The sequence below is a fragment of the Cimex lectularius genome, unplaced genomic scaffold, assembly GCF_000648675.2.
Source record: "Cimex lectularius strain Harlan isolate CLEC.00 unplaced genomic scaffold, Clec_2.1 scaffold73, whole genome shotgun sequence".
NCBI classification, from domain to species: Eukaryota; Metazoa; Arthropoda; class Insecta; order Hemiptera; family Cimicidae; genus Cimex; species Cimex lectularius.
The window spans coordinates 1,517,764-1,541,159 of NW_019392632.1; the positions used below are offsets into that span (position 1 = coordinate 1,517,764).

General features: G+C 32.3%; 3 protein-coding genes across 7 annotated transcripts; 1 reads left to right on the plus strand and 2 right to left on the minus strand.

Annotated features, from left to right (window-relative positions):
* Positions 1-1,641: 1,641 nt before the first annotated feature.
* Positions 1,642-16,365, minus strand: LOC106662687 (baculoviral IAP repeat-containing protein 7-A). Of its 5 annotated transcripts, none has more exons than XM_024230515.1 (6): positions 16,217-16,365; positions 7,526-7,958; positions 7,141-7,356; positions 6,145-6,314; positions 3,524-3,594; positions 1,642-3,456 (listed from the first exon to the last, which is right to left on the minus strand). In XM_024230515.1, the coding sequence occupies exons 2-6, from the start codon at positions 7,956-7,958 to the stop codon at positions 3,228-3,230; spliced, it is 1,119 nt and encodes a 372-aa protein (XP_024086283.1). In that variant the 5' UTR covers positions 16,217-16,365; the 3' UTR covers positions 1,642-3,227. The 5 variants fall into 5 exon arrangements, with proteins under 5 accessions (XP_024086283.1, XP_024086281.1, XP_024086282.1 ...); XM_024230513.1 differs by lacking the exon at positions 16,217-16,365 and adding an exon at positions 12,206-12,387; XM_024230514.1 differs by lacking the exon at positions 16,217-16,365 and adding an exon at positions 11,859-12,158.
* Positions 16,366-18,703: 2,338 nt separating this feature from the next.
* LOC106662725 (methylthioribulose-1-phosphate dehydratase) lies at positions 18,704-21,359 on the minus strand. Its single transcript, XM_014386969.2, has 5 exons — positions 21,125-21,359; positions 19,564-19,724; positions 19,398-19,504; positions 19,139-19,341; positions 18,704-19,073 (listed from the first exon to the last, which is right to left on the minus strand). The coding sequence occupies exons 1-5, from the start codon at positions 21,226-21,228 to the stop codon at positions 18,992-18,994; spliced, it is 657 nt and encodes a 218-aa protein (XP_014242455.1). The 5' UTR covers positions 21,229-21,359; the 3' UTR covers positions 18,704-18,991.
* LOC106662726 (bis(5'-nucleosyl)-tetraphosphatase [asymmetrical]-like) lies at positions 21,338-23,268 on the plus strand. The gene is made up of 2 exons (XM_014386970.2): positions 21,338-21,427; positions 22,728-23,268. Exon 2 carries the CDS (start codon positions 22,796-22,798, stop codon positions 23,219-23,221), a length of 426 nt encoding a protein of 141 aa, XP_014242456.1. The 5' UTR covers positions 21,338-21,427; positions 22,728-22,795; the 3' UTR covers positions 23,222-23,268.
* Positions 23,269-23,396: the final 128 nt, after the last annotated feature.

The following is a 23,396-nucleotide window of genomic DNA, read 5'->3' on the forward strand; positions in this document are numbered from 1 at the left end:
TCCGAGGTTCAAGAATGCAAAAGATGACTGGCACATTGCCATAAATTTTGTTTTCTGTTAGGGTTGTCTCCCTCAGCCTAAGATTCCATGGTAATACACTGAAAGCCATTGTTGACCTTCACCATTAGTAATACAGAGGCATTACCCCGGCCATATATGGCCGAAGCCTTCCTATTGGCTTGGACTTGGTATACAGCAGGATACTAGTCCAACTAGGGGTTTCTCGATAATTATTGTTCCTTCAGCCTAGGCGATTGTTGGGAACAGTGGGGGGCATAGTGTTAACATATTTCCCTGAAATCTCAACCCAGCTTTACAGTCTCCTCACAATTCTATCCCACATTGTTTCTTTTTAAAATTATTGATGAATCCAGGTTCATGAAGTTACAAATATATGCTTATACAATTGGATTGAATATCCAAACTGCATCATTTTTTAACAATCAGAAGTGAGCTTTATGGTGGTAAGTACATCACAAGGTTGCAGTTTAGCTTTTAACATTGATTTCATCAACACAAGAAACAAAAGTGTGAGCGAATCAGTCTTCTAGTCATTCCATGCATCAGTAGTTAAGTTTGTTACATATATTTCATGTAATAGAAATGTGAGTGCATAAGATACATGTAGCTGAAGGATGTGATCTCAATTCTGTATTTTTATATACAAGCAACCAGAAAGGTTTGTGCGGGTTTAATAAGTGTCACAATTAAAATTAGTCTTATAAAAGTTTAACTAGGCTTCACCTCGTCATTTTGGCTGTATAAGGTATCCCATTGACCTGGGATAGGTCAATAATCATGCCTTTTCTATTCACAAGAGCAGATTGTTTCTGGGTCAGGGCAAGAGATACTCATTGCAGTTGGCTTGAGTAGATTTCAGCAGTGGATGGTCTGGCCATGTGGCATGAGTTCGTACTGTACAGACTGCTGTACTGCGTTAAACACAAAGCATCATCTTGTTAGTGAACAATCAGTTTAAATAATTGCATGAAAACATCAATAATAATATATACTTACTTGTTTAAAATAAAGATGAATTTGATTCAAAAAGAATATGTTTTGGGTGAAATGCTCTATAAGATAGCTTGGGTCAATTGTGAAATTAGGTAGAACGTTAACTCACAAAGCCGACCCAAAGAAAATAAAGGGGCTAGGACGAAGCATTCTTCCGTCCTGAATTCAGTCTTTCAATTTTTTTTTTTTCATACTTTGAGCAAATATGATCTCAATGATAATAAGAATGACACAGAACAGCACCGAATGAATATATAGAAACGGATCACGACTGACAAAACCAGGGGGAATAAATACTTAGTCAATTGTCAGGGTGAATGAAATTACATTTGTAATAATGTATGGTTACCTGACCAGAAACCAGATCCCAAACACATTATCATCGTGGTCTATTTCTTCTTCATCAACATTAGTAATAAGTTCTCTTTATAAGTTTTTATACTTACTGGAAATTCTCTTTTTATCTTTCAAAAAGCTAAAAGCTGCTGTTTAGTTAGGGATATTATTTTCACACTTTGCAAGGCAATGTAGTTGCAATATTTTTATGGTGCCTTGTGTCATATATGGTATGCATATCAATGGTGAACAAAAAAGTACAGGGTTTTAACAATTTTCCTTTAACCAATAAACTTCTAATTCAATTTATTATATTCAGCCTAATTTATACAATTGCAAATAATAGCAAAATACCTACAAATGTAAATTTTACAAATTTGCCCCAACATTATATATTCATCTAATCAATAATAAAAGCTTAATAAAGTATATAAATGTGCAAGGCATAAAGTTACATTATTTTGGTAAATAGCTGCTCTACTTTTTTTAAAATTGTTTTAATAGGCATGAAACTTAAAACTTAACCCAATGTATGGTTTATAATGAAAAAAAGTCAACTTTTACGATTTTTTTTAAATTAGCAATCTATTTTTTTAATAGTTGCTCTACTTTTTTTTTAATTGCTTTAATAGGCGTTAAACTAAAAACAACCCAATTTAGGGTTTATAATGAAAAAAGTCCTTTTACGATTTTTTTTAAATTAGCAATTTATTTTTATTATCAATGTTGTGAATAAGATATATTAACGTTACACATAAATTAATACTATTTACAAAAATAATGTGACAGTTACAATGATTTCAAATACTTTAAAATGAAAGAAAATCTTTAAAGAAAAAATATGTTCCCTTTGATTCAAAATCGTTATTTAATAAGATTCCTGTAATTCTAGATGTACATCTCAAATAGAAGATGGAAAACGATACCATGAGTCCTTATTTATAAAAGATTTATTCATAGAAATGTTAACATTATTATCTATGAATGGCTAATTTAATATCTTAGGATTTCTAAGCGAAAATATAATGCAAGGTTGTTCTATAACAGATTTTATAAAACTGTTCGATTATGAAAGAAAACTATTTTTTTTTAATGTAAATATTTACTGGCATTTATTTTCTCTAAACTTTAAGTATTGTCACAAAATTGTGTTTATTGATAGGACTAAAGTTTGAAGGAAGAGACAAATGGAAACAGATCTACAAATGAAATTTGATTGTGTCCTCTATTCATTATCTTCTCTCTGAAATAATTTGTGCCAATAACCTCTAGAATTTCAGGCATTGGAATTTTTTTCTAAATTACTAAATAATAGTTTGTACCTAATGTTTTTCCTTTTTTTTTTTTTTTTTTGTAAGTTATAATTTATTTACAATTTATGTATTTTATTTATCTTCACTTATCTTTTTACTTTTCTAAATACACATAATTTATACATTGGTGTGTTACAATATGAAATAAATGTGAAAGCTTGATAAAAATCGTTTGATAAAAATTTCCTCTAAACGTACCCATAGTTTTGTTTCTACAGGGCCATCTAACATTATTTTAAATATTTACAAAGGTAGTAAGGCAGGGTGAAAATACATGGGTCGTTAGTGACCGCCCCCCACAGGGTGGATTTGAAAATTACAGAGCACACCGACAAGGAAAAAAAAACTTCACTTTTCTATATAAAAACAGAGGTAGTAAAATCTTAATGCCAAAACACATTAAATTGGGTTTTATGTTCGACAAATTTATATAATACCTTTATATAATAAAAACAATTATACATGTGTCGAAACTGAGATAAACGAAACTGGAGTATGTTATGAGGAGAAATAAAAGTATTGACTAGAAGTTACAATATAATGTCATTTAAAACTTCTGGAAATTCATGACAGGAAGGCTCGAAACGTGGCTGTCACAGGTTTCCGACACACTGCACACGTCCTTAGGGAGAGTGCACACTTGACACACGCGACAATGTGCCCGCATGGCAGAAACAGAACACCCATTTCATCCATATAGCAGATCTTGCAAAGACGGCCGTCATTTGTTGACTCGTTATTCGCTGCAGTTTTCTTTATACAAGTGGTATCTACGATACCGCCTTCTTCCATCCTGAATATACAATAATAATTGTTAAATAAAAAGCTGAATGCAATAATGGATAAATATGAACACTTACAGGGTTTTTTCAGTATCGGTGGATGTGCTGACCTGACCCACTTCATCATTTGAATTTGAAGATTTTGCCTCCTGAAATTAAATCATCCTTGTTATTAGCCTGCTTGTAAGATTTAATGTTAAAAAATTCAATCATTGTTAATAGCCTGCTTATAAGATTTAATGTAAAAAATTCAATCATCGTTTCTTATACTAATCAATAAAAACCCAAGGCAGAAATTTTATCATGGAAAAGAGGTGTTCTTTTGACACTATCTTACTTTGTAAAAAATTCATGTTTTAAGGTTTTATCCACAAATGTGCATTTTTCCAATTTTTTGGTGTTTAATATTTTTTATGGTTGAAAACAACATGAAAATGCAACATTTTTATGGGATAAGAGTATGAAGATAATACATGTATACGAAAAAACCGCAGCAAAAGGGAAAATGCACAGTAGCGGCCATGACCATACTGTATGCCGAATTGAAGGTAAAATCTTTTTTATTGTGCTTCATCGGAGTTTTTAACTTCAGATGCCTAGAATTTTCCAAGAAATTGTTTTATTTCCATCATATACGTATTTCTCGATTTTTATTTCTTTGTCTTTCTTCAGCTTGGGAGCAAAGCAAAACCATGTAAAAAGACACCTGCTCAGTTCATAGTACCTTCAGTTCATAGTGGTGGCTACAGGGCTACCCACCGGAAGGCTGATGCCTAATTTGTTTTAACCCTCAACAGCTAAGGGTCTGAAATGTAACTCCGAGTGCAAAGGCGACCTTGCCTCAGGTCATCAGTGCCCAATCATTGTTTTCAAATATATTTCCTACTGTTTTAAAAACAAATAAAAATAAATTTTAATAAGGCAAATGGGAACAAAATCAATTTTAAATTTCACGAAGTTAATTTTGTTAGATCTGTGTAGAGATTAGTGACCGTTAATCGATAGTTATTCAGATATCGTGAGATGCGGTTGGGTGTGATGTAGGTTTCAGAAAAATATTTTCTTTATCGTGCCAACGTTTCGATCTTTTATTGAGATTCAATTTATTGAGATTTTTCACTACAAAGAAGCCGACGCCTTACACAAAATTGTCTTATATACCGACTTCCTTCCCCACCCATTCAACACCAAACATATATAAACATAAAACAGCAAAATCTCACTGGCACTCTCAACACGACACGCAAGGATGGCACAATTACACAGAAGACAAACACTTTGAGTGAGTAGAAATACTTTGTTTGAATATAAAATATATTTTGCATTGTATAAATTCACTTTTCCACATCCTAAATGTAATTGTTAAATGTAAACATTGTTTGTAAATCCCAGGCCCTGAAGATGATCTCAATAAAAGATCGAAACGTTGGCACGATAAAGAAAATGTTTTTCTGAAACCTACATCACACCCGACCGCATCTCACGATATCTGAATAACTTTGTTAGATCTAATTGCATATTTTGAAATTTCATTATAACATTTATCTGTACAGGTAGGATCTGTACCCAAGCCTTGAACATGATCTCAATAAAGATCGAAACGTTGGCATGATAAAGAAAATTTTTTTTCTAAACCTACATCACACCAGACCGCATCTCATGATCCCCAAATAATAATAAATTAACTGTTACTAAACACCACACATTTATCTGTATATTTGTACACATGGATGTAATTCTATTATAAAATAAATAGTTCTAGTAATATTCTGTAATTCTATTATAAAATGAACAATCTCACATCATAAACATTAGGCAATAATGAATTTTATTATGAAAATAAATTTTTTTACTATGTTCAATGGGAGAGGTTTTTACATTTACTTTTATTGCACTTTTTTTTTTTACACATTTTGACAGTTTTTATTGCATGAAAATATATTTTATTTACATGATTGTTTGGAGATGGTGAGATGCAGTCTTGTGTGATGTAGGGATAGAAAAACATTTTCTTTATTGTGCCAATGTTTCATCTTTATTTAAATCATCTTCAGGGCTCAAAGTTTGTTTTCTGTGCAGATGTGTCATGATTGTGTGTCATGTTGGGAGTATTGTGTTATTTTAATCTTAATCAGAAATCAGCAAAATAAGATTTATTTTTAGCTAAGCATATTTTTAGATAAAAACATTATACAACATGCATAACCCAAAGAAGTCGGTGGATATACTTCGTTCGAATGGAGCTTTGAAAATATAAAGTTTCAATACCTTCCTCGAAAGAAGAAAAGAAGAATTTTCCATAACTTCCTCCAAAGAAAAAAAAAAAGATAGGTTTTGCTAACACAGTAAGCGGAAAGCAATTAAGAAAAAACTCTATCTTTATGAAAGATCCTCTAAGAGTTTTTAATAATGGCATAATTAAAAACATCAACAAGGATAGTTTGACCATAGTTAAATTAATTGATTAAAATAACTTTATACCTGAAAATGTACAATAAACATTTTACAAACTATATTTCAACAAAGGACAAATATAAGAAATACATACAATTGACATTTAAGTACCATTAAAGGAGGAAAATCAGCAATATTGAAACATAATACCAACTGCTATGTTGTGAGCATTATGTTGAATCAATTTATTTATCGGTCAAGCGGGCCACAAAAAATAGTGAATTATATTTAATAAAGATACTCACTTGACTTGCTTTGTTGCCAGACACTTCATCGACAAAATCTTTGCCTTTAACAAGCAGGACAAATGAACACTTTGAAAACCACCTTGCGTGCTCGACCCAGGGTTCATCAGTCTCTTCCCAATCTTTCAATCCACCCCCACAATGGTAGCATACAGTTTGATCACTTTTACCTGGCCAAAAAAATTAATTATTAACAACATATTATTACAATTAGTATGATAATTTAAAAAATTGAATAAGTGTTACCTGATTAAGACTACAATGGTACACAATGGAAGAACGAGGTACAAATTGTGCTACCTTGGTCTTGTGTAGAACACTAGTGCTTTAGTGCAGTAACACCAGTGTTCTCATAAAGAACACTACTGTTTTGGCATAGTAACACTTTGTAAAGTGTTCTCGTAAAGAAATCTTTAGTATTTTGGCATAGTAACACTTTGTAAAGTGTTCTAGCAAAGAACACTTCAGTGTTTTGGCATTGTAACTCCAGAGTGTTCTCGTGAAGAACACTTTAGCGTTTTGGCATAGTAACATTTTGTAAAATGTTCTAGTAAAGTGATTTGGCATTGTAACACCAAAGTGTTCCAATGAAGAACACTACTGTTTTGGCATAGTAACACTTTGTAAAGTGTTCTAGTAAAGAACACTTCAGTGTTTTGGCATTGTAACTCCAAAGTGTTCTCGTGAAGAACACTTTAGCGTTTTGGCATAGTAACATTTTGTAAAATGTTCTAGTAAAGTGATTTGTCATTGTAAAACCAAAGTGTTCTCGTGAAGAACACTAGCATTTTGGTGTATAACACCAAAGTGTTCTTCGTAAGAACACTAGTGTTTAAGCATAGTAACACTAGTGTTCTTGTGAAAAACACTTCTGTTTTAGTGTAGTAACACTAGTGTTCTTCACAAGAAGTTCTTGTGAAGAACACAAGTGTTATTACACGATGGTGGCCTGAAAAAATGTTTTAATTATATTCAGAAATGTTTCTATTATTTTACCTGTATAAAAAAATCCAGCATCACTAAGCACATTTGGCTTTAGCTTAAGAGAAACTGGCCAGGTTTCATACGACATTAGCCTTGAACTGTAAGCTGCATAATGTGGAAAAGCTGGTTCCCTTGTTTTCTGATATCCAGCATGTTTTTCCAGGATATTCACCTTTGTTACTTGATCTTGGGATAGTCCTATTTCAACTGAACCACATGTGTCATATCCTAAGATGCAAAAAACAAAAAAATTAGAGAAATAATCATAAACATGTAATGTTTTAATAAAATGCATTAAGAGTGAGAATCCACAAGATGGATAATACTTTCGACACACTTTGGTCACTGGGTTAATATTTTTTAACCAAAAAATCATGTAAAAATATGTTTGCCTTACCCCTGTCAGTTTCAATATTGTTCATGTTAGTTTCTTCGCTAATTGGTACATTGCCAACATTGATTTCTTTAACAAAGCGACACCCTGGAGACCATTTCTTATGATCAGCCATCGGGTCATCACCAGGCACCCAACGACCGACTTCAACACCGCAGAAAGCACACTTAACAAGGTCTTCTCTCTTTAAGTAGTAGAAACCTGCAGATGTCATTGCTCTGGGTGTGATGAAAGTCACTGGCCATTGCTCAAATGTTTTAAGCCTTTCAGCCTCATGACGCATGCTTTCAGAAAGTGGAATACTCCAGCTCGTTGATGGCAGTGGACCATCTTCTTCTACCGTCGCAGGAAATCTTACTGAGTTGTCTGTCACTGTTGTTGTTTTCTGAGCCATGTTTAGAGGTTTATTTACAGTACCATTGGTAGTTGGAGGCATCTACAATTCAATCAAAACAATTATCCATAAGAATTCAAGTTTTATTACAATGTATAGTTTAATAATGCAGTAAGGTAAAATACAAATCTATACATTTTCAAATAATTGGTTTTCAATCTGTCAGTAATTGACATAATAATCTCAAAATTTAAACATCGTACATTTTAAATTACTCTGGAATCAATCATGAGTTCATGAAACACCAACCTATGACTCAAGTTGATCAAAATACTTGACATTCCTTTTGCATTATAATTTGAAACTAATTGCATGAGATTTCCACGAGGTTTGTGATAAAATCTCATTTTATTACTCAAATCGGTCACAATAGAAATTATCTTAATACTTTGGACTAGACAAATAATATCTGATAGAGATAACACTGAAAAGAAGAAAAAAGGTTACTGAACTTATTCATTATTACTAAAGACACTTAAATGACCTTTGACCTAGTTTAAAAAATCATGATGTATATACAAATATATATCTAAAAAATCAATCTGCCCTATAATATTGTAAAGCTGAAGCTAAAACATGGAGGTAGCCTGTGGCCTACCAAATTCAGCGGCGGCAGGCCCTTCACTACCAAGACAGATATCAGGCACTTGACTTCTAGGGGCTTCTATCCCTCTTTCTTAAAAACTTATCAGAGAGATGTGGAAAAAACCACTTAGCCATGGAAAAGTTCATGTTTATGCCGGATAGAACTGTCGCCTCAATACTGATGTTGTACTAATAAAAATATTTGTGATGTATTGTGCTACTGAAATGCAATAAAAAATATTTTTAAATAGCAATTTGTTAACTTCAAAGAATTTTTGAGATAAAAATTTACAAAATATAATTATGTTCAGAAAAAATAATATACTAGCTGTTATCCGCCGTTTCACTCATGCAGTTATTGTAATTTGATAAAAAAATCATCATTCCTCCATACTCCAACAAGATGTTATGTAAAAATTCCAAGTATAAAAACTCACAGACGAAGATAAACTTTAGCATTTCTGCCTCACATTGCCAAAGAATATGGGTTTTTCTGTATCACATATTATCTTTGAGTTATAGTTCATCCAAGGAAAGCTTTAATCACACAGAAAAGTAGTTGCCATTCCAATTGTTTCCTGTATTATTATGTCTACAAACATCGGCTCTTTGATGTGGGATGATTTTGTAGATAATTACCCACTGCTGATCTGTGAACCTTTGGATGATTTTGCCAGGAATTAGGTATGACTGGTAATGTTGTTTTTTTTTTTTTTTGTCAGTATTTAGTACAACCTGATTTCGTTGGTCATTAGCCACTATTGCTCTGTGGATTTTCGAAAGATTTTATTGGTAATTAGATGTGGCTACTTGTGAAAGTGCCACTTTTTTGTTGGCATTTAGGACATGATGATTTTGCTATTAGTAGCTGGCTGAGGTGCTGAGGACCATCATATGATTTTGTTAGTAATTAGCTCCTGCTGCTTGACTGGACGATTTCACTTGTTGTTAACCACTGCTGCTCGATGGATTTCTGAAAGATTTTGCTGGTAATTAGATGTGGCTACTTGTGAATGTCATATTTTTGTCAATATTTAAGACATCTAGATGATTTTCCTGGTCACACTGCTGCTCTTTGGACCTCTGAATGATTTTGCTAATGATTAGATGCTCCTGCTTGTTAATATTTTGGTTTTCTCTTGAAGATGTGTATTCTACCCTAACCATCCCTTAAACTTTGGAAACTGATTACCTTGTTGACGAATTAAGAATTCCCTCAAATTTTCCAATTACAGAATAACCTTCTTAAAAATTCCTTTTATACAACTAAAATATAAATACCTGAAACCCGTAAATTCTATTTTATCTAATACTGGAACTTGCAACCTACACAATCATCACTAAGTTTAGACTAACAAAACAAAAACATTATACTGTAATTGTAAAATTCCACATTAACTACAAAACAAAATTCTATTTAGAAATGTGACTACATATTTATAAACACATTCAAGTATTATTTTCAACCAAGTGTTTCGCTTTTTTAATTAAGAACTAAAAACCATAATCAATGTGCAATATGCAGCCTTTAAACTTACCAACCAGGCTATTAGAATCCCTTTTGAACACAAACTCAAATACAAATCTAACCTTGCTTTATAACATCCCACATAATACAACCTTGAAATTTCCCAATGACACAATCACACAAATTAACTCTTTTATATTTTAAATAAGACATAAATTTTACCTTGTATGTAGTTCTAAAATTTCATATTACCCATAAAACAAAATTATATTTAGAAATAACATGAAGTACATACTTTTTCAGCAGTTTTCCCCATATTTATTATTATTATTATTATAAGCTAAGTTAGATCTCTATGAATATTAGACCATTTTTTTTCTTTGTTTAAAAAAATACCTCATATTGTGTTTTGTATGAAGTGAGTGCTTGAAAATAAAAAACTTGGAATCCTTGCAATACTTACATCAACTCATCAGTATATAATTAAAATATCTGTTCTTTTTCCAATTTATAATAATAATAATAATAATAATAATAATAATAACGAACTATATAATTGTAACCTGGGGATATGTAATAAAGCCAAAATATCTATCGGAGCTGATGTTCTCATAATTGCATTTAAGAAGTATTGATATACCAGACTCCATGATCACCAAGTTTAGTACAAACAGCTTTGGAAACTAGATATCTTCTGGTGGAATTAAGAATATCTTGGAATTTTCCAAAAATATAAATTATACATCAACCTGAAATCCTTAGATTGTATGTTATCTTATCTTTAAACTTTCCAACCAACACAATCAACCATTTTAGAATAATAAAACATTTATCATACTGAAATTCTACAATTCCACATTGCTTACAAAACGAAATTACTCAAATAAAAACACTCCAGAGACAATCAAGGAACGGAATTTAGTGAACGGAGAACATATATACATATTTCCTTGTTTTTCCCCCAGTCCCATTCTGCAAACCTGGATGGTGTTTGTTTAACATAAATAACCAACAAAGAAATGTTTAATTTATTATATGAAATCCTAATTACAAAACAAAATAATATTTACAAATGTGTACTACATGTTGATGAACTCTTACATGTAAAGTATACATACATTTTCAACCCATATTTTCACTATTACATACTTTACATTAAGTATAAACATGTAGTACACATTTGTAAATATAATTATTCAGAAATCATGAGATGCGGTCTGGTGTGATGTAGGTTTCAGAAAAACATTTTCTTTATTGTGCCAACTTTTGTAAATATAATTTTGTTTCGTCGTTAGGATTTTATATAATCTAACCAGGCGAGTAGAATCTCTTTTGAATACAAACTAAAATGTGAATCGAACATCGTTTTATTCATCCAACATTATCTAATCTTGCAACTTTCCAACCACATAAATATCTTGTTTTTACTTTAAATAAAACTTAAATTTTGCCAGTAATTCTAAAATTTCATATTACCCATGATAGAAAATTATGTCTAGAAATAACAAACTATGCATTCGTCTTTTTTTAATTATTATTATAAGCCCTCTTAGAATAATAATAAAACAATTTTTCTTTTTCTTTGTTTAGAAATTGTTTATCAAATACACTATATTGTGTTTTGTATGTAGCGATTGCTTGAAAATAAAACAAATTTGGAATGTTTGCAATACTTACACCGACTTATGAGCAAATAATTCAAAATTGCGATTATTTTCCAATTTATAATAATATCGAACAATTTAACTTGGAACTTTGAAAAATATGTTTAAGGTCGAAATAACTATGGGATCTGGTCTCGAATGGAATTTGGAACGCCTTGAAACTTCCCGACCCCGAAATCAGCAGTTTTACATTCCATTTTTATCCAACTAAAACCAAAATCATACCTGAAATGTTTCAATATCTTTGTGAGCTCCATTTAGACAAAAAAAAGTCGGACCCAGACGAAAAGTAGGAAGCACCCGCACGAGTCCGAATATCTCAACGATAAAAGCAATGGGGCATTTTCTCCCCGAGTCCTTTCCCAGCTATTTCTTCAAAACAAACCTACTAAAAATGTCCAAAGAATACGAAATAAAAACTTGCCCGAAACACGTTTACGAAATTTTGATGGGTTTTATTGAAAAGAAACTATTGAAAATGTGTTAATCATATTGAAGGACGTGCGACTTTCTAAAAAAAGAGATTCACAAAAGGGAAGAATATTATTCACAAACCGTAAAACCAAACGTACCTGGGCTTGTTTCGGACGGGAAATGCGCTTTCGTCCCTCTCGTTACACTATTTAAACTAAAATGTAAAAATTATATCTAAGGTTTACAATTTAAAATAGAAATAACTAAAATAGGAACGCGTAAAAGTAACGAAGACAACTTGAACCCGATGATTGCGACTAATTCAGAACGTGACTGCCGCGGCATCACGCAGCAAATATCCAAAACAGGACCGTCATGGTAGGAATGGAATGGGCTGACCCACCTCTTTTAAAAATTTTCTATTTTATTCGTATTATTAAATTATTTATTAATAAATTAAAATACTTTTATTTTAGTTTCGTATGAAATTAGACTACTTATACGTTATTAAAATCCACCTTAAAAAAAACTTTCCCACTGCTTACATATACTAGCAAAAATTCTCATTTCATTGATCAACTGCTAATTCAATAAGACTGGCTACCGTCTTGTTTATTTTTTGTCCTCATTCCTGTTAATGAAACGAAGACAATTTAATAAAACTAGCCTAAAATATATCTAACGTATTCTTAGTATCATTCAACAATAAAATATATTCGAACATTCATTGTTTACATTTGTGACTCAGACTTTTTCAACAACTGAATGAATTTTAGTCACATGAAAAGATACAAAAGATATTTAGCACGATACTCCCATTACATATATTTGCCTTATCATTTTTTAAAATTTTTTTAAAAATATTTATTATGATTTTTACAACACCTATTTTAGTCTAATGGTTGCAACATGCAAATGAGGTAAATGACAATAAAACTCTAGCATATCTTTTTAAAAAAGTTAGTTCCCACACGCAGTTAGTTGTTTTCACGTCCGGATTTCAAGCTTATAGCTCATCATCAGGTAGTAAATTTCTTCAACCTGATGATGAGCAAAAGCTTCAAATGCGGATATTTGAAAACAACTAACCGTGAATAGGAACTACTTTTTTTTAAAAGATTGAATAACCCACTCCTCCATTTATCATTTCTATAAAGTCTAGCATGTTACACAGGATAAGAGAAGTCAACCAGCAGTGACACTTAACAACAGAAATACAAACACAAAAAATTTATTTAGAAATCGTGAGATGCGGTCTGGTGTGATGTAAGTATCAGAAAAACATTTTTTTTATTTAACATTGAGCCCTGAAATGATCTCAATAAAGATCGAAACGTTGGCACGATAAAGAAAATGTTTTTCTGAAACCTACATCACACCAGACCGCATCTCACGATTTCTAAATAAATATCGATTAACGGTCACTAATCACCACACAGTTAAACACAAAAAGTTGATATTCGCTTTTTGAACTCATAAAAACTGCAGAACACAAATTTTTGGAAAAACGATTTTTTTTTTCTCCAAAAATAGTGATAATAATGGAACGACTCCACTGATGAACAGGAAACTTTACAGGGGTTTAGAACAGGTTAGATTGGAATGGGTTTTCATTGAAGTTAGACCGTCGGTCACGTGGATTTTTTAGGTGGATTTAGGTTCGATAATTTTTATCCTCCAAGACAGGATGAGGTTTAAATTGGTTTGATTGTGATGACTACCTAGGAAGAGATAAAGTTTAGATGAATAGTGATGACTATGAAACGACCTCATTGATCAATAGGAAACTTCACAGGGGTGTAGAACCCTTCCTATAAAATGCCCCTAATGGCATAGATTTCATGCTTCGTAAATAAATTAGAATTTGAAATAGAAAATAAAACGTTTGATGAGTATGTTTATTTCCATCACAAATATAAACAAAATGAAAATTTTTTAACAAAAAAAAGTTGATGTTTGCTTTTTGCAACCCCTAAAATCCCTGACTACAATTTTTAAGAAAAACGATTTTTTCCCTCGAAAAAAAAGATAAATATGAAACGGACTCCACTGATCAACAGGAAACTTTACAGAGCTTTAGAACGCTGAAGTAAACTATCAGACAAGAGGATTTTTTTTGTTACGTTAATTTTTAAATTGAATTGCATGTTATGAAAAACTGGAATGTCGGCTGTTCATATGCGAATAGGAAGAGCCCTAAAATGCTGCCCTGGGGGGACCCCCGCTTTAATGAGATGACTTTCAGATAGGATGTTTACTATCGAAAAGTATGTGAAAGGAAGGAACGCGTTATACATCGGTTAAAAATAACGTTTGTATTTATATTTACTAGCAGTACAACAAATTTCCACCGATTTGCAAATTTTAAACAAATACTTAAAATTTAATAATTGATGTCTAAATTTATTTAAATTTTAAACAATCTGAATAATTATGGCGGTTCCTTAGTAGCATTATATTAACAGATTATACCCGAAAATCAATTCTCAAAAAGAACAACAAAAACTTATAAGGGTACACGGCGATTATATATTTAAAAAAATATATTTCACGTGATATTCACATTATGGGGACTTTATATTTTATCTGTATAAACAGACATTATATCCGAAAAATCATTTAAAATTTATACACTATTTTTGACATTTTCTCGCAAAATTCTTCTATTTTTCACAATAATTTCTTCAAATAGATAAATGTGGGAAATTTAAGCTGACTTTCTTTTCTTCGTATTTTATGTTTATTAGATCGTACAATGACTGGTTTTGTCTTTTTCTTGTAAAACGTCTAATTTCCATAAGAATTTCATCAAATAGACAAATCTGGAAAATTTAAGCTCGCTGTTTCTTTCATCGTATTTTATGTTTATTAGATCGTACAATGACTGATTTTGTCTTTTTCTTGCAAAACTATTTTCCATAAGAATTTCACCAAATAGACAAATCTGGGAAATTTAAGCTCGCTGTTTTTCTTCGTATTTTATGTTTATTAGATCGTACACTGAGACTGCACAATTGTTCAAAGATTTTTCCCTCAAAATAATTTCCGTTTTGTACACCAGCATTAATTTGAACTTTCAACAAATTTCCGTACCAGTGATTATTTTATGCCCCAGATCTAACTCTCGTTATTAATTTTGTTTTAAAACTTGTAACACATCTCCATTTATATTGAATTTGGCCAAATATATATTTTTTGAAATGGTGGTATTTATGCCATGACGCTAGCTTTGGGGCTCTTTACATTTATTTACAAATAACGTTTTACAAAGCACGACAATGAATATGTAAGTATAAACAACAAAATCAAAACTATAATTGGTAACAAGAAAACAATGGAATACCTAGCAGTATACTAAATATGGAAATCATCATACTGATAGTATATGTGTTATGTAATCTATAAAAAAATGTAAATTTTAAAATATTTTCAAGCCCTTGACAACGTAAACGTATTTTAAAATATTTCTTATTTCTATAGGCGTGGAGGCTGAATCTTATTCGCGTTGGAATGCGGTGGGCCTCGTGCACGTTAGGTCCGTGAAGGGCTTAATCACAGGCATTCCTTTCTACTTTGTACCTTCCTTTCCTTTTGTTTGCCTTCCACGCAGCATGGGTCCAATTCCAAAGGAAAGAGAGCCTGTTTTTTTATCGCTGAACAAACAGGGTTTTGACAAATTTGCGATAAAACCGTCACATTCGACAAACAATTCGATGTGAAAAAATGAAAACCTCTAGTTCATTTTTTTTATTATATACGAACGTTTTCAACCAATTGTGATATAATAGATAAAAAATATCACTCAAATTAACTTAATTGCAATATTGTTAATGAGTCAGGGATGACGTGTTTTCCTTTTAATATAGGAAATTTCCCCTGAGGCACTGTTGTAAACAGATCCTATGAAAGGTTAAAGAACTATTAAAGTTTTCTTTTTAAAAACGTCAAGGTTTAAGAAAATAATTATAAAAACAGGTGAATATTCTGTCAACCATATGCTCAACACTGACTCAATAAAAAAAAACTTTTAAAAATCTATCACTTCCTACACTATTTATGACCAAGTAAAATATGTATTAATAAAAAATAAAAATGTCATAAAATATGTATTATTTATGATTGTTATAATTGTTTAGCATGCAAGACTTATGATAAACCTGATTACTTACTTTAGTTGTTGTCAAAATTATTCCAACTGAGCAACTGAGGGCAACTACAGTTGTTTCTTGTTGAATGGGAATTATAGGACTGGTTTTATCTCATCAGTTTGATAAAATACTTTTATACAGAAGAAATGTGACTCAACATTCTAGGGATTTTTGAAGGACATGATTCTTTCAAAGATAGAAAACAAGGGTAATTTATTTTTAAATAAATTCTTACAAATTATAATAGTGGAAATGTTTAAAACCAGTTATCTTGGGATGTTGACAGTTGATAACTTTTTTGTTTAATTTCAATATTACTCACTGCTTTTGATAATATCAAGATTAGAAAATCGTATAATGCTCTTATACAGAATTAATTCTCTTAGATAACATATAAATTATGACATAATTGTACATATGGCTGATGTGTCACTGCTCAAGGCCAGGAGAAAAATGTACATATGTAGTTTTTTTGTATATGTACACTTGAAATAAAATCAGTTGTGTTGCTTGCAGTTGAAAATGAAAGCTGAAACTAGCAATACTCTTAAATTTAACATGTTGCTGGCAACTGCATTGAGGCAGACAGGCTTTGAAAATGGATGCTTAAAGAGTTTAGCCTGTGTATTCAGGAATGGAATGTTAATAGGGCTTTGAGTTTGAGCCTTGAGGTCGACGGATGAGTCATAGTTGGAGGGGGTGGAGATACCATGGTCCACGGGATATACCAAAGAATGGGTAGGGAGGAGAATGAATAGAGAAAAGTAAAGGGAGCACTGATGAAAGAGAGGGGCTAATTCAATGAGCGGATGGTGGGAGTGTCTTCCTGTTAGATTTCATTGTAGAAAACTAGAAAGTAGAAACTAGAATGATTTGAGGCTTCATTATTTTGCACACAGGATTGTGTTTTAAAGAAAATATTCTTTGATATTAATTTCAACAAACAGAAATTATGTGTTTCTTATGCAATTTAAGAACAATTCCAGCAAACTTGAATTTAGAATTTGCTATAACTTTTATTACTTTGATTTTCTAATATATAATTATTTTTCTTAATGTTTTATAAATGACAATATATCTACATGCTTGGGTCAAAACTGAACAAGTCAAAAAACACAACTTTTCAGGATTGCTATTTTTAAGTTTAGACTTTGGTACAAATAGAATTATCAAAATGTTTTGAGTTGTTTGAAAAGGCACATTGCATCTAAAAGGAAGTCGTTCGACTTGATCAATTATACCTAAAGACTAATAAAATATAGCAGAGTTCAGATGTGTACTACTGTAAAAAATAGGGTACTTATTTTAAACAATGGAAGTCATTAGTGAAATGTCTTAATGTAATGCCTTTTTCCGACAAGATTGTTTAAACTAAGTTGCCTGGTCGTGCTTTTTTGACTTTTCTACGCTGGCTTCACACCAGGAAACTCTTATCTTCAGGAGAACCAAAAAAGAAGGAAACCCAGCCGAAGAAAAGTGTAGGTTCTATGTTGTAATAAAATTGAAAACTGGAGCACAACTACTGCTGAGCCAATTCCCTTCAAGCTTCATTTATTCAATGAAATATTACATATTAAAACTGCTATGGCAACGCTTCCTATAATGAACTACGTTGACTCAACTAGGTGATATGTATGAAGGACTGATGCTGAATTGCCTTTTGAATTGAGTCAACCAGTGGGGATGAAAAATAAGCAGCATTTGTACTTGCTGTCCACCTGCCTGGCAGACGAGTTGACTTCGTGTGAAGGGATTCTGGCAGTTCCAAATCATTTATTACATGGCTATTAAACTAGTTGAATCACCTAACCACCCCATCTGAAAGAGGCCTAAGTTAGACAAACTAACTAGGAAGGCAGAAACCTAAACCAAAATTAATCAGTTAATGGGACCGCAAATGGCAGAGTGATTAGTGTTGCAGCCTTTTGGTTCATCCGATCCTACACTTGTGTGTTTGAATCCCACCATCTGGAATTTTATGACAATTCCCATCCCTAAAACTAAATTCAAAAACCAGGCCATGGCATATCTCAAGTAACTGAAAAATAAGAAGACCATTGCAATATTGCTCATTTGATTTTGGCCTTCTCTACTTCAGAAAATCTTTTAGAAATAATTCAAATATTGCATGTGTGGTGTTTAATGACCGTTACTTTATGATTATTTGGAGGTCGTGAGATGCGGTCTGGTGTGACGTAGGTTTTAGAAAAACATTTTCTTTATTGTGCCAATGTTTTGATCTTTATTTAGATCATCTTCAGGGCTCAAAGTGTTTGTTTTCCGTATAGATGTCTGTTGAGAATGCTCACTGACAAACAAGAATGACACATCTATACGGAAAAATAAAACACTTTGAGCACTGAAGATGATCTAAATAAAGATCAAAATGTTCGCATGATAAAGAAAATGTTTTTCTAAAACCTACGTCACACCAGACCGCATATCACGACCTCCAAATAATCATCAAATATTACAGTAGGAGAGAATAAATCTTTATGAATTCAAACATTTAAAATCAATGGAAGCGATTATTTTCCAAGCTCAAAACTTAATATAAACATGTAAAAATATCCCCAGGTACAAATGGATAAGGACTCAACAATAATAAAAATAGAAAAAAGAAGAGAAGATACATAATTTAAAAATATGTTCCCAATAGGAACCATTGAACAACATTGTTGATTTGCAGTTATACAGTGTATTTTCAACTCCCCAATTTTCAATTACAATTTAACAAGTAAAAACTAATAATCGGATTTAAAAGTTCTCACTCAAATCCTTTACTTGACTCTTCTATTATTTTGGTGCTTCACTTGGATTTAAGCCATATCTTTTCATTTGTGCAGCAACATCAAACAAATAATCATAGCTTTCACATCTATAAAAGAAACAAAAAATAAAAAAACAACAAATACATTTTTAAGTAAAATAAAAAATACGGACTGAGTCTTTGCACTTTTCCATGTGTCACCCCACACATATATCCCATGACGTCTAACCAAGACGGCTGTTGTCGATGGATAATCTTTGATAGCTTGAGCCAAGCTTTCAGTCAGATCTTCTTCCCAAGGTGTGTTTTCAATTATAGGAACAACCAGTTTTTCATTGTAATTGTAACAGCGTTTTAATTTGTCATTTCTAATTCCCTGGAATACATTCAAAAATATATTATCAAGAGGCATTTTGATAATGCTTAATTTACTTTAATCATTTCCAGATGGGTGACACTGAACTCATTACCAGGCCAGAGCAAGGTTGCCATAACGGCGGCTTTCGAGTGCGTGTGAATTACAGCACCAGCATCTCTCACTGAAAATTCAATAATTGATTAAAAAGGTTTGTTTTTGGATTTTTTGATATTAACTTACGTTTGTAAGCACACATGAAAAGAGGAGTACATTGGCTTTTTTTCAGCCGTTTTTTCGCCGGTGGCAACTCAAGATCGTTACCTTCTAGGTCCTGAACAAAAAGATCTTCACTGTGAAGCCTTTCTTTTTGAACACCAGAAGGAGCAATATATATTTGGTTCCTATTGAAATGTATATATCTAATTATCATTTTTTAAATAAATTTTCAACAAAACATTCAGAATTTTTTTAATTATATTTCAAGTAAAATTAAGGTTAAAACGGGCTTCTAAGTATTTTCTATGTAATGGGTTTGATTAAAATTTGGTGAGATAATTCTAACCAACACCTTGTATTTTTTATTACTTTGTAAAAATTTAATGGCTTTATTTTCCAATATTAGTCAGTGTGAGAAGAATCAGATAATGCGATAATACAATTTATTCTTGGAGGAAGGGTAGTTTGAAAAAAAAAAAAAAAAGCCAGGGACGATAGTGGGAATTGAACCTACAACTGCAGGGTCTATGAGCTGATGTTATACAAATTCTTTGCATGCCAGCGATTTATCCATTATGATGATTGCACACCCTCATCACACACAGAAAGACGTGACAGGTTTTCACACCAACGGAGGGTGTGTTCCGCTGTTTCTTCTTCTTCTTGGCAATATCTGCACAAGCTTGTTTTTGCCACGCCAAGTATATACATACCTATGCCTCCTGAGTCCGTAGTGTCCAGTTAACAGTCTATTATTCTAGTCCGAAATTCCTGCCATTAGTTTCTGTGATGATCCTTCGAAAAACTTTTTTGCATGCCTCTGTCCCAAGCTACATTCCCATTGAATGAAGGACTTTTTATTAATCCATTGTCTAATAGATCTGCGTTTTGGTAAACTACAAAAGGGTTCAAGACCAAAAGTGTCCTCATTGAACTTTCCTTGGCCTAATAAATTTATTGACCTCTTTGTTGCCCCTCTGCTCTGGCACCCAGTCAAGGGTAATTTCATTATTTTCCCTAATGTCTGACAGGGCTCTAATGCAGTCCAAACTTTACCACCGATGCGGCAATTGCCTTCAGTCCGCCATGATGTCTGAGTAGATGGTTACTCTTCTACTGATGATCTCCAGCCTTTTTATCTCCCTGGCACAGTGTTCAATAGTCACAGTTTCCACCTGAAAGACGGTGGCATAGGCTTATATGAATTCTAGTCCTTATTTCCATAAATGCTAGCTCCTGACCCATATTTGGTTTTGAAGCCATCTGCAAACCAGATATGGTTGGCATTAACTGTGATCCGTTTCTCCCAGTCTGTTCTACAAGGTATTTTGATTAGAAATTTTTTTGTCAAACTGAATTTAGGGATCATGGCATGAACAGGCATTTGTGAGTAGGCTTTGGAGCATGTCCCTGCATTAGCCAACACAACTATCATTTGTGTGCCTTTATCAGTGTAACATGAAATTTATTTCAGCAAAATATTCACAACCTCACTTACAATTTTGTGAATCTGCCCTGCACAATAGGTTAATTTAGGGCTGAAAAAGTCAAATTAATTAAAAATTGATCTCCACAAACCACATACCCTTTTCTGATGCTCATCCCTCCACCTGTTCCGGTTACCCATCCTAAATGGTAAAACTGCTTGCAAATTTCGGGAATCAAAACCCTCGGGTCTTCCTCATCCATAATTAAAATATATGGTAATAAAATACAACAAAATCTAATCTGATATCTTTAACGAATTATCGACCATAGTGAAGATCCGGTGTATCAGCTCGTCGCCTTTAACACCCGATAACGTTATCAATATCGTTAACTTCGTCCGTTTTGTGCTGTTTACGTCAGGTTAAAATGAACCCTTAGGCATAACTGCATAAGGCCATAGGTAAGATATTCAAACCTATAGATTATATTAACTCGTTTATACATTTATTAGAAGTTACATTAGCATCGTTGGTTCAGTGTATTCCAATAAAATAAATATAATTCTTATTTAAAGAAAAATCATAATAATTCCTTTAGAGATTGAATAAATTGGAACCCTTTCCATTAGGGCTTATATATTCCCTTGGATACTAGTGAAAATTATTTCCTCTGTAAAGTACGAATCTTTAAAATAACTTCTTATCTGTTGTCAATAGCAACTCATGATGCAATTATATGTTAACACATTTTTCCTTTTTTGCATGACAGATTATTATTTTAAAAATATAACTAGTAAAGAAAGTATCATGTATATAGAATGATTATTATAAATATAGTGTAAGAGATAAGAAAACATTCACCATAAGCTCTGAACTACTTTTTTATACTGATTTTGGGAAATGGAAAGAACTCTGTTTATATTTTATTTATTTTGTTCATCACACTAATTGCAATTGGTTTATTGTGTGGATCAAGTTTAGTTCCTTTGGAGAAATCATTTCAAACATTAGTTGTTTCCGACTGGATGTACGCTGGGACCTTTTTTTAAATCATCATACCGTCCAAAGCAGTTTAAAGGGGAGCTATCATAAAATAGTGCTGGATACACCTTTTTCCTATCTTGCAATATAACTCCCGATCTCAGTACTTTACCGGTAACTCCTATGGTCAATTAGCAACTTCTCATACTGCTCAAAACTTGTCATTGTCAAATTGATGTCTTAGGGTATGTACAAAGGCCATCACTGGGCCATGGAACTTAAGTTCATAACAAAGCAAACTTATTCTCATTGATCCAGATGCTGCAGGCTGCAACGTTTTCCAAGTTAACAAGGAATTCTTCCAATGGTCTAGCAGTCAATTCTCTTCCTCAGAATTTGATCCCTTTGAGAGATAATTGTGGCGATTATGTCTTACATCAGGAATTCTTGGTTCAGCTTCATTGACCATTTTCTCAAATTGTTCTACATGTTTTTGTTTGACTTTATTGAACATCTTAGATGCAATTTAGCACGTATGGGCAAGATGAAAAACTTGCAATTTAGTCATTACTGATCATTTTACCACTTTCAGAGTGTCTTGTCTTTGGCATGGCACAACAAAATGCTGAAATGGGCAGACCAAAATGATTGGTAAAGACCAAATTGACAATGCTTTAAAATAATTTAATGATAAATAGTAACTAACAAAACAAGTTAAGAAATAGTTTAAAATTAGAAGGAACTTCATTAAAACAATATACTTTGCAACTTTGTTTTCAGATCTGTAAATTTTTAAGGTGACAACGGATAATTTCTTTTTATCTCTAAACACTGAAATTATTTGTGGAATGGCCGAAATAATTGGAGCTGGGCTTGTAGTGTATAGAAAGCGTGGAGATGTCTTGGAGTTTCTTTTACTCCAGGCGACTAAGAAAATGCATTGGACACCGCCAAAGGGCCATGTCGAACCAGGCGAGGAGCTTATGGAAACAGCATACAGGGAGACAAAAGAGGAAGCTGGTCTGACTTGTGACCAACTTAGGCTCACAGATTTCAAAGTTGTGCTGAAATACATAACAAAGCAGAAACAAAAAGAAGTCACTTATTGGCTGGCCGAGTACATTGGTACTAACCCGAATCCAGTTGTTCTTTCACATGAGCATAAAGATTTCAAATGGGCAACTCTAGATGACGCATTGACCTTTGTTGATCATGAAAACACCAGGAATATGTTGAGTCAATGCCAAGACTACTTGTTATCCCAGCAATATTAACGAAATTCTGTTTCTAAGAGCATTATTGCATTCTACATTTAAGTAATTATTTTTGTTTATTATTTAAATGATTTTAATTAGACAAGGTGTATCTTTAATTTTTCAATAATTTAAAAAAATATTTATTTTTAAAATATAAAAGAATGACAATGTATTCAACCAATGATTAAGTATT

Coding starts and splice junctions, on each gene's coding strand:
- LOC106662687 (XM_024230508.1), bottom strand. CDS start 10,619: ATGGAGTCTGGTATATCAATACTTCTTAAATGCAATTATGAGAACATC. Junction 7,959..10,532: donor GCTTTATTACATATCCCCAG/GTTACAATTATA, acceptor ATTGAATTGTAG/ATGCCTCCAACTACCAATGG. Junction 6,315..7,140: donor TGCTGGATTTTTTTATACAG/GTAAAATAATAG, acceptor TTTTTTGGCCAG/GTAAAAGTGATCAAACTGTA.
- LOC106662725 (XM_014386969.2), bottom strand. CDS start 21,228: ATGGATGAGGAAGACCCGAGGGTTTTGATTCCCGAAATTTGCAAGCAG. Junction 19,342..19,397: donor CCCATCTGGAAATGATTAAA/GTAAATTAAGCA, acceptor AATGTATTCCAG/GGAATTAGAAATGACAAATT. Junction 19,074..19,138: donor TGGAAAAGTGCAAAGACTCA/GTCCGTATTTTT, acceptor TTTCTTTTATAG/ATGTGAAAGCTATGATTATT.
- LOC106662726 (XM_014386970.2), top strand. CDS start 22,796: ATGGCCGAAATAATTGGAGCTGGGCTTGTAGTGTATAGAAAGCGTGGA.